The sequence below is a fragment of the Podarcis cretensis genome (assembly GCF_951804945.1).
Source record: "Podarcis cretensis genome assembly, chromosome: 10".
NCBI lineage: Eukaryota > Metazoa > Chordata > Lepidosauria > Squamata > Lacertidae > Podarcis > Podarcis cretensis.
This window is the reverse complement of record NC_137179.1, coordinates 20,278,025-20,295,275: the sequence shown is the minus strand read 5'-3', so window position 1 is coordinate 20,295,275 and position 17,251 is coordinate 20,278,025. Positions and strand designations below refer to the sequence as shown.

Genomic DNA, 17,251 nt, shown 5'->3' with positions numbered 1-17,251 from the left:
GTAAAAAAACATATTTTTATGCCAAATGTCCCAGATTCAGATGTACACAAGTCTATTTTATTCAGGCAGATTGTTGGCTTTGGCAGTCAGAACTCTGGTTCAAATCCTCTTTGGCCATGACATTCAGATGTTGGCTTTGGGCAACTCTCTCTCAGCCTAACTTACCTCCCTGGATTACAGTGGTACCTTGTTTCTCAAATGGCTTAGTTGTCAAACAAATTGTCTCCTGAATGCCGCAAACCCAGAAGTAAGTGTTCTGGTTTGCAAATGTTTTTTTGGAAGCTGAATGCCTGAGGCGGCTTCCGCTTGAATGCAGGAAGCTCCTGCAGCCAATCGGAAGCCGCGCCTTGGTTTTTGAACAGTTTTTGGAGTCGAACAGACTATTGGAACGGATTAAGTTTGAGAACCAAGATACTACGAGGTATGACTGTACTGTACTTTGAAAACAAAATGAGTTATCACTTCGTCAGGTGTCCTTGAGATTCTCCGAGCAAGGGCAGGATACAAAGATGATGGGTAAATTATTGCTTCTGGGGTGGGATGATTAAAAGCAACAAGCTTAGGGGAAGGGCTGTAGCTGAGTGATAGAGCAAGTGTTTTGAAAGCAGAAGGTCCCAGACTCAATCCCTGGTATCTCCAGGTAAGGTTAGGAAAAGATCCTTGCCTAAGACCCTGGACAGCCACTGCCAGTCAGCATAGATAATACTGAGCTAGATGGACCAATGGCTTAATATAAGGCAGCTACTTGTCTTCCTAGTTTGTCATCAGAGATAAGTTGCCAAGTATGTCATACAGTCTTTGCTCACTGGAACAGGTATTTCAGCTCAATATACTGAAGCCAAAGGTAGAAGATTTCTGCTTGTGAAAAGGATTGTTTTAATGATAATGGAGGAAGGTTGTGGTGGGTTGTGTATCTGCCTTTTCTTTCTGAAACTTTCTTAAAAGAAAGACCATTATTTCTGTGCTGATAGCGATACAGAGCCGAGATGCAGCCTGGTACCACTTGCTGACAGCACCACTCAGCAATGATCAGAAGACTCAACTGCAGGGCATCTGTGCGTTAGCTGAACACCGGAGGAGTTCAGCAGGTGATTCTGTTTATTTACTCTGTTGCAAGGATGTCTGTAGAAGCATGAATTGTACAGTGCACAAATAAGAATTTTAATATTTGCAACCATGTCAAGTTTTCCTCAAGTAATTCAAGCTTCCTCAAGTTTAAAACTAAACATATTCTGATTGCACAAAGAGAGAAGCACATTCAATAGATTTTCCCATTGCCCACTTTTGCCCATTGTAAGCAGCCTTTGCATACTGGATACTCTTTGGAGGAGGGGAGGTATCTTCAGTTCACAAGGGCTTCTATCCTTTTAAGAGGGACAGATAAGTCTTCAGATCAAAAGAGAGAATTCTCACTGGTCCTTATCTTCCCTGTAGAGAAGACGAAGATAGAGAAGTGCCAGAGAACATTTGGTGAGAGAGAAATAGGAGGCAATAAATATGTTAGGAACACTGCAGACAGCAGCAGTATGTATAGGATGGAGAAGCACAACTCAGAGGAAACTGTGCAAGCATAGCTCTTCTTCTGTCCTCTCAACTTTCTCTGTTTCAGTAAGAAAGGACGAAGAAACTTGGGTGAGGGAAGTAAAAATGGAGATATGCAGCGAGTTTTAAAAGTCCACTGAAATTAAATTACAAAAAAGCATTTGTTGCTTTCTATATATTGCCACTATAAATAAGCTGTCAACATAGTTCTTGGAACCATAGCTCAGTGACACAGCACATGCTTCAAACTTAGGCTCCCTGTTTTGTCCCTGGCATCTCCAGTTCAAAGGATTAGATTGGTAAGTAATGATAGGAACCTTGCCACTCTAGAGAGCTGCTAGACAAAGTAGATGGCACAGCGCTAGAAGGACCAATGTCCTGACTCAGCATAAAGTAGCTTTCTATGTCTCTAACAAGTCCTTTGTTAGGACTTGTTAGAGGTCCACTTTACATGGTTAACAATTGTCACTTGGTATGTAGGACCAGTGATCTCTACAGAGAATTAGTTGCACGCAAATTGAGTTTAGAGACTCTCTGCATTACCCACCCTTATTAGGACAGGAAGCTTAACCAAATGGATTATACAGGAATAGATTACCGTATTTCTACTTGTATGATACACCTATATATTACTTACTAGTCCGTACAAGCAAAATGTGAAAATTTCAGAGTGGATGTTGCTCTATTGGGCTCAGTAGTTTTCCCTTTCCACTACAGAATATTACCCATCTCCAGTAGTAGAGGGACAATATAGAGGTATACAAATCTGCAAGATTATTTTGTTCCTCCCGCCTTGGTGGTACTTCAGAAATTTCAATCTTTTAAGAAAATAATTTTGAAGGAGGTTCATTAGTGCTTTTAAAAAAACATACCTTCTATCTGTCTCTTACACTTATTTCTTTTTAATTCTAGAATCAAAGAGGATAGAGCAGCAAACGGGCTTCACATTTGATAACAAAGGACTGGTCTCTTCATTTAACTTTGGCAATCCTCCAGGGAGCAACTGAAGGAGGAAAAGACGAAAGCTTAAGGGACTCTGCAGAATATTTCATTATTGCATTTTATTAAAACAGCAACACACATTTGTGTCTTGTGAGCAGACAAGGGAAGGTAATGGAGTGCTCTGGAAGATGATTTCCCTTTGGGAAAGGCAGTGGTCAACCCTCTTTCCTCTCATTAGGACACTCTTTCTAACCAGCTACTGTAATGTATAAATTCTTATGGTATTTTTCTAAGTTGTTGGACTGAAGAACGTCTCTGTTCCTGCTCTTTCCAATGAAATGGGGAAGCAGCTGTATGGAATTGGATTGAGTTGCACTTCTCAGGTCTTTGCCATGTGAAATTGAAGGGGTCCTATGGATAACAGTGCCTTCTGTTGTATATGGATTGCCTGAACAAATAATTTTGGAGTGCATAGTGCATTTTTTAATTTTATTTTAAGGAAGGACATTTAATAGGCACACTTCAAATCTTGCTTTCCTCTAGTGAAATCATGGCTGTATTTTGTCAGTCACAAACTTCACACCGTTGGCTACGCAAACCTTTCAGCTTTCCTGAGTTCATCTGTATGTGTCCAGGGTAATAATTTCTCTTGGAGTTATCAAGAATAACCTTTATGTTCACAGCTGTTACCAGAAAGCAGACCTTCCCATGGAAAATATTTTTTTAGATTTCTGCTTTGGGTTCGTTAATGCAGTGGTTTTCAAACTATCTGCCTTGAAGGAATCCTTTCTGTGTTGCCCTGTCTACCAAGGAACCCATTTTGCATTGCAGCAGGTCCTGGAACATAGCCCTTCTGACTTTTTGAGCCTGCGACCTGACATGTTGGGTGGGTCTCACTATTCTCTCTTTCAGGGGAGCTGGTTTGTCAGGCTCAATCTTACTATGAGCCCAAGGTGTCTCCCGAACAGTTTGGAAGCTATTGCTTTTAATGGAGGCATTGTAATTATTGGGGGGGGGGAGGGAACAGTTTGTAGATGTAGCAGTGATGTTCCTGGCCTGGCCTATTCAGATCTAGAACTATCCCATTGCTCCTGTGGATTTATTGATGTATCGGTAATCAAACAGTGGCCTTTGCAAGCAGTGGTTCTTTATATTGTCATCTGTCTTTGATAAGAATGAGGTTTTCCAGCCATGCCTGTGCTGAAAACCTACGCTTTAAATAACTGTTTTTATTGGCTGCATCACTCAGGTTGTATCCAGCAACTGAGTGATCACAAAAATAAATAAATTTTAGGTTTAAAAGGCCAGCTTCCTGTAACATCAGAAATTGGAACTAGGCATTGGTGAGCAGAACATGAGAAAAATGGTCAGGTAGACAGGAGTGGCGCAGAACAATGAGCCTATGTTCATATAGCTTACCTTGCATAAAGGGAAGAAGTGTCTTAAGAAACCAGGCATCTGATGGAGACTTGATTGTGTCTCTGGACTACCACTTTCCTATCCCTGGTACTCATTCTCCATCTCCCACTGCCCATTGTTGTAGCATATGTTTCCCATGCCATAATACTGGGTGCTCGTGTCTTTCTCCAGATGTTTGTTACTGAGGGAACTTGGTGTTTGAGCCTTACCAGTTCTCCAGCCACACTTGATGGCTGTATCTAATGAGAAATTTTCTGTTTGCGTGTACCAATTAATACAAAATACATGTATGCCAAGTTGATTGTGAAAGACATGTGCAGTGCATATTTCAAGTACAGCTTTCCCTTTTAAAAATACACAAAAGTGACAAGTGGGCAAGAATCAAACCACCTCGCTGGTTTGTTTACAAGGGGAAAGCCACATTTGAAGCATGCACACAACCTTCATAACTGATGCATTGGTACCCAGGCACAAAATATATTGTGAGATGTGGTTTTCAGTGTTCAGGAAAAACGTTGATTCTCTTTCCCAGAACTGTTTCACATAGGTATACCTTGAGGAACACAGGATTAAGCACTAAGCAAAGATAATGCATTTTGTATCTTTAGGAAGAAGCATCAAAATTCTGGTTTGAGGGACGAACAACCTGAAGGTGAGGAAAGAGCTTCCTTATGAGATAGCGATGTACTGGGCATTTTTCAAAAACAGCCCCAGCTCTTCGTGCCTGTCACATTTAATCACCTAAAGCCATTCATCACTTAAGAAACTGTAAGGGAAGGTGGTTTAATTAAGGGTTTGAATTAAGACACACATTTCCTTGATTCCCTTGTTCAGTTTGTGCTTAAGCTTCCCCTCAACTCTATGTGGCTAGAAGACTAAATTTGTCTGCAAATATTGATCGTCTGATGGAAATACAAAATTTGGGATCATTGATAGGTTTGCAGTAAAGGGCTTGGCTTTTTGTGATGGACCACAAGAAGGAACTGGGGTTCTTTCTCTAATTGAAACAGTGAAGACTATTCTGCACAGAGGCAAAGCAGGGTTTAACACAAAGTGTGCACCAAACAAGGAAGTACATCCAGTCGTGGCTTCCTGAACGGCTGACCAGGCCAACAGCCTCTGTCAGTATCAATCAGATTTTACATTATTAAGTGTACATTTAAAACATTTGGTGTGCCTCTAAAAATTCTAAGTTGGCCTAGAGACTCTGAGGAGCTAGAATGCAAATGTCATCTAACTTCTTAACTAATATGCTGAATGTGTGCCTCCTTTTATATTTGTTTTGATTCTTTGATAATTCTGCCCCTTTTCTCCCAAAGTCATTTCCTGTAAATGCTTTAGCCCATTACAATCAATTTCCTTTGTCTGTTCTGGAATGTGTTGTTATGCAGTTGATCAGGAGACATCTTGCTGGGCAGTATTGGTGTGAGGAGGGGGCAGAGCAAGAGAGATTGAGAATTTGTTGCTCTTCCCCCCCTTTCACAACAGATCTTTGTGCAAATATGTCGGCAAAATAAGTATAATTTCACACATGCAGGAAGGGGATCCACATAGAGCTGACTTTGCTTTCTTTTGAAACATTCATTTAAATATGATTATCTTGGATAAAATATTTGAAGTGTCTTCCAGGATTGTGAGCAGCTCACTGATGACGTGTTTCCTCCCCATATATATGTCTGTCATATTTTTGTATGCTATACAGTGTTACGATAGGCATGACTGAAGAGAGCAGTTCCTTGATCTGAAAGCTTCATGTTGAGGGTGACCATTGGAAATTCTGAAATTTAATGATAAGTTCACATGTACCTGTTCAGTGCTGACTGCATTAACAAGTTCTGGCTTACATTCATGTATCAGAGATAAAACACCACAGATAAAAGCTTCCATATTGCCTTACACCACCCAAAACACAGTGCTGTTCTTCAGCTGAGTCAGTTCACTCTATGAACTGCTGGTTACCAACCACAATCAAGTGTAGAAAAACCAAGTGATGTACATGTGCATGTGTGAACCAGTCTTTGAGGAAATAGAAGCCCTCAAACTAACTTGACAACTGGTGCCAACTTTTACTTGACCTGACAGATCTGTGGATATTCTAGGAAATAAGGGTTTGTACTGTCTGATCTTCTGGAACTGTAAATGTTCTAGGTAAACCTGTTGTTACATTTCGACTCCCCCACCCTGAACAGAAAATAGTTGCCAGCTACCACAACCTCCCCTTTCCCCCTTTCCACTTTTTGAAGGTTGAAACAACTAGCATGACTATCACAACCAAATTAACTCATTAAAACAATGAGGACCATTAAAACCAGGACCATTTAATGCTAAATTTTGAATCGGACTTGTTTTTTTCTTTAGTAGAGCTTTGGTTACTGATAAGGGGGCTGAAATCACCAGCAGGGGGTCTTTCATTGACATATGAGTGTGATTACCCCCTCCCCTTGCTTTTTCTTGTGTAAAAGACCATATGTCATGTTTCCTACATGACCCTTTTCCATCTTGAAATGTTTATTTACCTTTGACAGTTCTTGTAAAAACTTTGAAGTGTTACCCAATATTGTCTTCCCACTACCTCAGGTAGCATCAGATGGAATCTGTGACATGGGAGGAGCCCACCACCAGTGTTTTCCTCTTAGAAACTGGGATTGTTCTTCATGGCCACTGTGTAGTCACACACATGGGTTCTGCACTTGTGCACAGGAACATAAGGGATTTTTATTTTTATTTTTGGAGATCTTAAGAAAGCAGGGATGGATGTGATGCTGTTGCTCAAGGGGCAGACAAGTTCCTTCCCACCCTGATCTTTTTCAGTCATGTGGCCTCGATTTTTTGGGTATTATCTGAATACTACAAAGGAAGGAGCTATCACAAGGGCTCCCCAGGAAACATGAGAAGGGCCCTGAGATTTGCTGCCGTATAATTTGAATTGATAAGCTTTCTTTAGACTTCTCTCACAAGGACTCAGGTGGGTTATGGCAATAGTCCTTTACCTTTTTTAAACATACACACACATTGTGATTGCAAGTGACACTGAAATGAATATTTATTCAAGACTACTTATAGAGTTTTGGGCCCAAACTAAGGTGTTAGATCTCAGTCCTCCCAACTCTGCTGAACACTCTAGCTACTGTGCCTAGCTGACTCTTGACTGAAGTTGGGTTGTTTCTGTCCAATGCTGAGCAATACAGAAAGCTTTGTTGCAAGACTTAATCATTCTTGTGCCATTCTGGGCAAGTTCTACATTAGATTTTGTAGCCATTAAATTGTAAGTGGTCAGTGTAACTGCTTACAATTAAAGACTGTCTTTCTGAATGGGTCATCCATATAATTCACTCCTTTTTTGCCACTGTCCAGGAGTCTTCTATAGTTAACCATCAAGCCCCAAAGGGTTCGCCCAGGTAACCTATTTATTGAGCATTGATCTTCATTTTGCTTGCACAAAGGTTATATGATGTTCACTCTTTATTGAATACTCATTCTGGTTTGTTGGTGGGGACAATCAGTTCACTTTCCGATCACTTTTCTAACTGCAGAAAGTCTTTATTTAAAAGTGGATTGGTTGCGCCAGAGCACTTTAATTGCGTAAACCTAAATTTCTAATATGTGATTGAATCCTGCCTGCAAAATAGTGGCAGTCCTAGTGATGACCTACGTAAGTTGTATACAATGACCATTTTCATTATATTCTCCCATGTATGCCATTTACAGCAATTCCTGTAAGAGTCATTCCATGGAAGCAATATTTTTCTCTTGGCAATACCACTTCATTATGAGCCTGAGGACCATCCTTTATGTGTGTGCTTGTTTACAGGATGACTTGTACTCCCAAGTTCCTCTTTGTCTGAGCGTTGCATTTCAGAGTTTGTTGGACTGTCTTGATTTTGTTCCCTTTTACCTCTGAATGCTGCTTTTAGACTCCAGCTGTACCTGTGTGGTAGTTCACTGCATCCAGAGAGCTAAATAAAATTATGGAGCTCTTCATAATGAACAAAGGTGCTGCACCTTGTTCTAGAACTGGTAGAATGTGCTACAGGCTCCCCAGTATTTGAAATCTTCCAAACTCTCTGTTTCAATACAGTGAGAAGTGTTTGGGGAGCCCTCGTTTTGCTTTCTGGGCTTAAGAACTGTCTCATGAGATCAGACCAAAGCCCCATCTACTCTAGTGGGTAGTCATATGCCTCTGAAGGCACAAAGGTTATTTTTTTAAAAGAGATTTCTGCCCTGCTGTTCTACTGCCGATGCAATGTTCAGGGCAGCTCAAAAGCAATTTAAGATCAGAGTGTCATGAAATACAACAAAGGCAGAGACCACATAAAACAGCATATATTTACCAGCCTATGGGGACAAACAAGCATCCTTAAATAAAGGCCTGCCTTATCACACACTCCAGATTCTGAAAATAACTACAGGCAAATGAAAATGAATGCACAGGCAGGTTTTTGCTAAAAGTTTGTTTTTTAAAAAGCAGGGTCCATTCAGCTTGGATCCATGATCACAGGAGGGAACGCTCCAGGACTTTTTGTTGACAGAACTGATACTTGTTATAATAGCCAAGGGGGAGAAGGGGGTGAGGACCTGATGCTGATGTGAGGAATTATTCAAAGCATCTTTTTGATGCCAGGGATCATTCCTACAATTAGGTTTGTTACACCTAGATTTTGCTTCCCATTACAAAAAGTGCCAAAGCAATTTACAACCAAAGTAAAAATGCAATAATAAAAATCACATAAGCATTTCGAAAACTTTGTCATTAAGAGCTGTGGATGCATCCAGATTCTCTGCCATATATTTTGCAAAGTTGTTTGTTAGCTCTGCATGTGAAACCTTTTAAGATATCATAACCAAATGTTGCATGATGGTTCCTGAGATCAAGGAACACATTTTCATCCATGTTTGGATACAACTAGATGCCATTTTAAATCAATATGGCAGTCTGAACCTTTGCAAGTTGCACTAAATTCAACCACCAATTTCAAAATTGCACAGATTATTTTGGTTCTTAAGAAACTTCACACAACAGCCCTGCCCTTCAATATGTGAAGCAGCAATAAGAAGTGTCTTTGGGATTGTTTAGGATGCTGTCTCTTCACTAAGTAACCCAAAGCAGCTGCTTTGGGAGGCATCTTGTGGCAGATGTAATGGAAGCTCTGCTTATCAGTAGGCAAGTATCACAGCTGCACTGTGCATGTAATACTATTCTGACTCTTCCCTGGTTTTGTTAAAAAAACACTTACTCCCTATCCTCTTGCTTCTCTCAACCCAGAGCATGCTCTATTCGAGCATTCTTCCAACTTTGGGTCCCTGATTGATGTAAGACTACAATTCCCATCACCCCTAACTATTGACTAACCTGGCTGAGGATGATGGGAGTTATTGTCCAACAACATCCGGGACCTAAATAAAAAGAGCACCATTATATTCAATGCAGCTGCTGCCCATGTTTCAGCTCCCTATAACATTGCATCTGGCACTGCTGTGTACAGTAAGGAGCTGCAAGAGACTACCACATTTTATGGCTTGTCTCGCTGCTGCATCAAAAAGCAACTCTATTTTTGCCCCCTCTTGCTGATTTAGAACCTGACCCATTTTGTTATTATTGCTGTTATTAAACACTTAAAAGTATCCCAGACCTGGCCAGGATCTTGCTGCTGTGGTTACTGTACAAACATTCAAGGCTGCATTAGCTCTTTTATGCTGAGTACTAAGGCTCAGCCACACTTTCTTCCATTTTGGTTTTCTGGTCGAAAAATTACGATTCTGTGGGATATATATTTTTCCTTGAAACTTTGTGTGAATACTTATCTCTCCCCCCCCCCCCCCCGATTCTCTTCACTCGGAGCCGTCATTTTCCTTCCTGGATTAATTGTCTGGGTGATCCCACTCTATCGGAATATGGAGTGAATGGGATGATGTCAACGAGGCTGCATAAACAATCAGATCTGGCTATGTAATGATGTCTCTGAGGGCAAGTGAAGACAATTAAGAATGAAAGAATATGTCATTGCAATCTAAATAAATAGGCTGTTGGATTTTGCTTTAATATAAAAAAAATGAACGCCAAAAAATTAACTGAGAAAGTAGGGTGGTGGTTTTAAACATACTGTGAAAACATCTGAAAAACTGGGTAGTTTTTGCCTCAGTTCTGTTTAAGTACTTTTCAGATTAGAATATAAACTAAGTGGTTTGATTTTAGGAAGGATCATCCCTTCCTCTTGTATGAAGAGCTTTTATGCCAAGTCAGACCATTGGTGTGTAGGTCTGTCTGGCCTAACAGCTCCTATGATCCTTAGCATTCCAGGCAACCAAGCTCTACAGAGAAATTTGTAATTCAGGGACACACTTAGGAAGAGGCCATAGATCAGTGGGTAAGTATAGAGACTTGCATACAAAGGAACCAAGTTTTAATCCTCAGTTGGTAGAGCTGAGGAAAAACGCAAGTGCAGACCCTCCAAGTGTCCCTATTTTCCAGGGACAGTCCCAGATTTACAGAAGCCATCCCAGTTTCTGATATGATCACAGAATGTCCTGCTTTTCCTTAAGACATCCTGATTTTCATCAGAGGGTATGGAGTTATGCAACCCCCAAGCCAAGGAGATAAGTAACTATACGACCTTTAGAATACATCTGCAGGCATTCTGTTTTAATATATGTTGAAAGCCACCTAGAGTGGCTGGGGCAACCCAGTCAGATGGCTGGGGTATAAATAATAAATTATTATGATTATGATTATTGGCTAGGATGTCCCTATTTTCATCGGATAAATGTTGGAGGGTTTGCAAGTGAAACCAGGTTAGGCAAAGTCATGGTCTGATTTTATGAAATGCAACTTCCTGTGTTTCATGGAAAATCTTCCCCACTACACATTCGTCTCTCTCCTGAAAGAGAGAGATGAAATTCAAAGGCCTGTTTTTGCAGACACTCTGGATCTAACTTTGATAAGTTCACTGTCTAATTCACTGCAATAGTTAATTGTCCTTTGAGGGTTACTGAGACCTCCTTTGAGGGTTACTGAGACCTCCTCTGAGGGTTACTGAGACCTCCCTCTCTTTAATCCAAACAGGCAAGAGGTATTTTCAGAAGAATAAACTCTCAAGGAGGGTGCAAAGAAGGACCTGTTGGGAGTGTGGCTTGTCCCAAGTGCCAGACAGAAAGGCTTGTGGGGCCGCATTTGGCTCCAAGGCATAAGGATCCCCATCCCTGGCCTACAGTTTGCCTGCAGCCTCCAATTTCAGAGGCAATATGTTGGGACACTGGTTCACAATTGGTTGTCCATGGAACCCAGGGTGTGTGTGTAACCCACCTAGGGGGTCCGTGGAGCCATTCTCATAACATAAACTACCGTACAGATATCAAAATTTCCAAAATTTCCGTGGCTTGGCTTTTGAAAAATGGGGTCTGCAGTACTTAGCTAATTGGGAATTACATTGTGCTGGGGGATACCAGTTGCTGTCAACAGCAGGAGAGGGCTATTGTCCTCATGTCCTTCTCCTTGTGATGGCAACAGATAAAGTCTACAGTACTCTCTAACCAAGTTTCACTAGCTAAACACTGCTCACTTTGCACACAAAAGGGTTTCAGCAGGTAATTGGACCTATCCTAATACTTCAGCATTCCACCTTGTCGCAGAGTCTCATGTGGCTTCTTATGCCCAGCCTGGGTTGATTCAATAGCTATGGTCATTTTATGGATTGGGCCTGGCCTCAGTTGTCCATGCTCTGGTGACCTCCCATCTGGACTACTGTAATGTGCTGTATGAACCAGACATCATCATTATCATCATTTTTATTATTTATACCCTGCATATCTGGCTGGGTTTCCCCAACGACTCTGGGAATCTTACAGCATACTATATATAAAAAATTGTAAAACATCAGACAATAACATTTTTCCTGATACAGAGCTGCCTTCAAATGTCTTCTAAAAGTCAGATAGTTGTTTGTCCTTGCAAATAGAGGGCTGCCCTTTGTGAAAAAAGACACATGTGAGGCCACTGTGAGAACAAGATGTTGGAGTAGATCGACCTTTTGCCTGATCCAGCAGAACTTTTTGTATGTTCTTATTAGCTGAGCATGCATGCGCCCTCAGGCATGTCCTAGATTCCGTGTGCAATGGCTGAGAAGCGTGGATCCCTCAACAATGTGGAAATGGTTTCACAGACAGAAATGTTGAATGCTGCTGCTGTAAAAGAAAGTAATTACTATAGTTGGTTTCCATTCTGGTTACATTATTAGAAGCAGACAGCACTGGCCACATTAATAGAGAGCCCCACAAAATTATGATTAACATCCAGCTCATTACTGTGGGAAATAAATGCTTGCATGAATCTAGACTATAGTTACAAAATCCCTATTCTGACCCAGAAGGCTTTTGCTGGCTTAAGGATATTCCTTTGTTTCTTAACCCTTTTCAAGCTGGATTTGGCATTAATGTATGCTTAAAAGGAAAAAAAAAATCAAAGAGGAAGTGCCTGATGAAATTGGAGGAAGTTTCTTTTCAGATTTGCAGCGCTGGAAGTAATTTAAAATAAGCAGCGCTATCATTTGCACAAATGTAATCGAGATCTTTACAACGGAGGCAATCTTGAAGGGCCACCTTATTCCACATGTGCCTTCCTGCTCAGGTCAACAATGGGGGCTTTGCTCCATTTCCCCAGGCCCTTAGAGCAAGGGATGAGAAATCTTTATTGCCTCACAGGCAACCTTCTGTGGGACGTGGCGTGTGAGTGGGTCTGTGTCCGGCAGAGGAAGAGAGTGGGCAGGTGTGAGGTCCCATGCCCCCCATCTCCCCCTTTAAATTACACGCTTCCTTCTATGGGGGTCAGGAGGGAGAACGACGTCTCTTCCTTCCCCTCCCTTTTGCCAGTGGTGGCAGCAACAGGGAGGATCTTGGGACTGGGGGTGGCTGTGAGGTGACGGGAGGGTTTGGGGGTGAACTGTGAGGGGTGGGGTTTGGCAGGTAGGCAGAAGGGGGTTGGAGGAGCTGTGGGAGGTTGATAATGATGATGATGATGATGATGATGATAATAATAATAATGATCACCATCACCCATCTAACATGGTTGCCCCAGCCACTCTCAATTATGAGACCGCAGGAAAACAACAAACATAAAAAACTTCCCTATACAGGGAATTTAATATATAAATATATATATATTAACACTGAATATGTATTTTTGGGCATATTTTCCTCACAAAATTATCGAAGCGTATTCCATCTCAAAAAGATCATACTCAAAATGCATTTTGATCCTTTCTTTCGCACCCCAAAATGCAGAGAAGTGCAAAACCCAAAGGTGACTGGGAGCAGATCAGGCCACCTTTTTGAAATTCAATACCGCCGAATTCCTAAAGTGTTCCTGCTTCACGGTGGTGAAGGCAAGGCCTGCAAGGCAGGGTCTTATCTGCCCCGGCACCAAAACTCTGGAAAAGGCAGGGAAAGATTGATGCAGGTGCTGCTGCCCTTTCAGTCAGTCCCTTTTGGTTGTTTTTTAAGGCTGTTAGGGAAAGCATAAATCGATACTATGGCACTGCTAGACATTTTCAAAGTGTTATTCCCCTTTTCCCTTCGGTTGTTTTATTTTTTGAAGCAGCTGCTGTGTGTGTGAATTAGTTCCCTCAGAACAGTTTCCCTCAGCAACAGTTCACTGGGAACAATGGCCGTTTGCCTCCTGCCTTCTCTTCTCCTGGAACTGCCTCCTCAGTGGCCATTTCAAATGGTCATTCGAAGGCCAAATGTGTGCATCTTTTGTGATTTTAATAATTGGCACTTGAATTTGCTTCCTTATGCTTTAATATGCTTATTATCCAAGGCCTATTGTCAGGCTGGAAGGCGACATATAAATATTTTATGAAAGTACCTGACAGTTCCAGTTTTTCTCAGCTTTTTGTTTCAGTTTGCTTACGTTTCTTTCAGCAGTTTTCATGAAATAAAAATCCTCACAAAAATTATCCAGTGTTTTAATATACTGTATATACATTTTGCCTAATATGCGACGTAACGATCACTAAGTAATGCATTTCTGTATGTTATTTTCACGAATCTATTTTTATACGTACTTTCTACCAACATACACATTTTTGTAGACTTTTCTTTGTAATTGCAAAATTTAGTGGCATGCACATCTCAAAAGATAGTTGTATTTCAGTTTTGGGGTAGGTTTTGTAGCCTTATGAGGCTTTGCTCTCGGGTGGGACAAATATTGCGCCCGGGAAAGGGAAGTGGGAGTCAACAGACACTCAAGGAATAGTTTCAGAGAAAAAGCTTTATTTCTACCATCCATGAACTGGTAGAAGGAGCAAGTGTGATAACTCACAAAAAGCATGCACGAGTTCACAGTCATATGCACAGAGTATATATTCCCCTTCTAGTTCCCTCCCCTTTCTCCGCCCTCAGGAGTCCTGCCCCATGAGTTCCTCTGAGCATGAACAGAAAGCTGTCTTGGGACTATTGGACTCTTGGCACCCTTCCCAGGAAAGAGGAGTGAGAGCCAAGGGGTCGAGGAGCCCTGGTGGTTCAGCATGTCCAAGGTGTTGCAACCGAATGAGATAAGATTCAGTTCTCAGGCCTGCTCGGACAGAGTCTATTCATTAGCTTTTTGAAGCCTTCTTGTACTGAGAAAAAGTAACGGTTTGCCCTTGCCACAGCATCTTGTGAGAATCCACAGAAAAGCTGTAGCTGTGGATTTTTAGAAGACAAAAGGAATTTTGGACAGTTTTGAGGCCTGATGTGATTATTGAGTGTGTGTGGGGGGGTGACTTCGGGCCTAGGTGGGGTCACCTGTCCTCACCTTCCTTCAGTTTGCATTAAAGCATGAAGTGAACTGAATTTCTCCCCCATCCCTAGGTGCAATGATGTCAGGACATTTATTGGGTTCCACAAGGAGAAGAGCAAAAAGAGCGCACCAGTCTCTCTGTCTCTCTTAATGGCTAGTTTGGCCCTTGGCGTACAGAGGAATAAGCATCATCCAAAGGACCGGGATATCTTTACATTTACAAGGGTATGTAAATATCTTTACATTTCCAAGACTAAATTGAAAGGGACAGGAGCTGGCCTGCTGCAATCAGCATGCACCAGTGCAAGTTAAGCTATGAACCACCCAGCTCGAAATGCTGCCAGCCTCGCTACAGATGTCCTCAGTTCCACTTGGAATGCCTTGGCCTCAAATCGCATGTGCGCTTGCTGAGTGTGCGCACAAATACACACACACACACACACACTCAAAAAAGAACCTTGTGGGTGGCATAACTGCCGTCTTTTTCTTTTCGTTTACTCCCCTCCCCAGCCGAGCATGCTGCTTTTAAGCAATCAGTCCCTTGTAAATTCTGGCTGGATGCTTCCCAGATTAGCTTTGGTTTGCTCACAGAGGATTTTGAAGCAGGCTGGCTGTGCTCCAGGGCTATCATCTTGCCTTTGTTGCTGTCCGTGGGTCTTAGTGGCACATAAAATATGGCTGTGTACACACAGCTGCTGGGAGGAAAATGCAGGGCTTCACATGCAGAAATCATAAAGTGCACTTACTTAGACCCGGTTCTTACAGTACTGTTGCCACATGGAAGGCATTGGAAATGCTCCTTCTTTGGCAGCAGCTCTTCGCAGAAGTCACCATGACGTGAGGGCCAGTTGCAGCGTGTATTGTCACCGTCGTACCAGAGCTGCAAATATTCTTGTTGCACCTGACACACCTTGGTGCTACTGGGAATGTAATGGATTGGGGATGCAGGCGGGTGCATCTCTGGGACTTTTTAAAGGGGGAAAACAATGATGTGATTTGCCAGAGTGCTGCTGCAATTGTCACTTGAATGAAGTGGTAAGAAGTCTTTCAAGTTTGCGGCAGATTAACATAGATGAATCCAGAAAATGAGGTAAATTATCCAGCAGAGGCTGAATAATGTTTTTTGTTTTTTTTTTGATGGAGGAATCCTACTTCATGCAGTCAGTTTAAATGATAGCACTTCTTTGCAAAATCGTTTGTGTTTCTGATGAGAAGCAGAAGGTTGCTTTTCAGTTTACATAAGGCCTTTTAATTATTTACTTAATATCTATCTATCTATCTATCTCACACACTATAAAATAACAAGGCTAGAATACAAATGAAACAGAAGTTTATGCAGTCAATAAAAACCCAGAACCAAAATACTAACACAAAATATCAAGTGGCGCAATCTAAAAGTCAACAGGCAGGAAATAAATGTCTGAACAAATAAAGATGTGTTAAATCATTGTCTTTTGTTAAAGCTTAGTGGGTTTTTACAAGCTAAAATTATGCAATCATAAGTAAACACCCCTCAGTTCAATGGAGCTTGCTTTCAGGAAATTATGTATTTGGTTACAATCATATGTGCCTAACAAATTGGTTATTATACCGTGTGCACTAACCCTTGATTTCCTGACCACTAACACCTGAGGCAGCTCTGGGAGGGCTCCTGCTTGTATTTGAGTAAGAGATAAAATGAATGCTTTCCTAGCTTCAGGAGCAGCAACTCTGACAATCACTAGCAAAAGCTGTAACACCTGAGCCAGGCTGGCAGACTGTTTTATTGTTGTTTCCTGCCTACACCTGAAACATCCAACTGCTGAGGACTTAGTGGCACTTCAAGTCCACTGGGAACTTTTCTGGCAACTCAAGAAAAGTGTGGATGAAGGAGGTGGCACTAGCCCTTGATTTCCTGACCAGCAACACCTGAGCCATCTTTAGGTACCTTCCTGGAAAGGCTGGTGCCTTCCTCAACAGATAAAAGGCTGCAGGGTGCCCCCTCCAATAGGGGGCCATTTCCTTGAGTAATTCCTAGTGGGAGGGGTGTTGTAGTGTAGAGCCTCTGGGTAAGAGCCAGGGATGGGTGTTGGGTGGGCTCTCTCCATGGGAGAGGAAGGTTGGTTTTATACATATGTCCAAGGCTTTTACCATTATTTGGTGGGAATCTGGGATGAGGGGTTGGAGTGAAGGAAATGATTGACGTCATCTGTTGTCAACAGAGGAACAGCTTCCTGCAAAGATTAACAAGATGTTTTTTCTTGAGAACTTTGTAGTATATGATCAAGCTACTAGGAACTGTGTGCACTTTTGTTTCTAGCCTTCAAGAAGAAATTTCATACACTTTCTTAGCTTTTTATGCCATTTGACATAATAAAACTATGCAGTTTTTGCTGGGTTTTTAATGCATTGCTAGCATGTGATTGTACTTGAAATGCTTCTGATATTTAATATTACTTGATATGTTTCAGAGATTGTTAATTTATATTATAATGATTTGGGACGCAGGTGGCGCTGTGGGTTAAAGCCTCAGCGCCTAGGACTTGCCGATTGAAAGGTCGGCGGTTCAAATCCCTGCGGCGGGGTGCGCTCCCGCTG

General features: G+C 41.8%; 1 protein-coding gene across 6 annotated transcripts in view; it reads left to right on the top strand.

Annotated features, from left to right (window-relative positions):
• The window catches only part of IPO8 (importin 8), a 38,375-nt gene extending 32,136 nt beyond the window's left edge, over nt 1-6,239 (top strand). For 5 of the 6 annotated variants that reach the window (XM_079992281.1, XM_079992282.1, XM_079992283.1 and 2 more), the window contains exons 24-25: nt 972-1,088; nt 2,455-6,239. In XM_079992281.1, coding sequence (XP_079848407.1) covers nt 972-1,088; nt 2,455-2,549 — 212 coding nt within the window. In that variant the 3' untranslated portion in view covers nt 2,550-6,239. The remainder of the gene's footprint in view (nt 1-971; nt 1,089-2,454) is intronic. The other variant, XR_013842786.1, reaches the window with a different exon arrangement.
• The last annotated feature ends 11,012 nt before the right edge of the window (nt 6,240-17,251 follow it).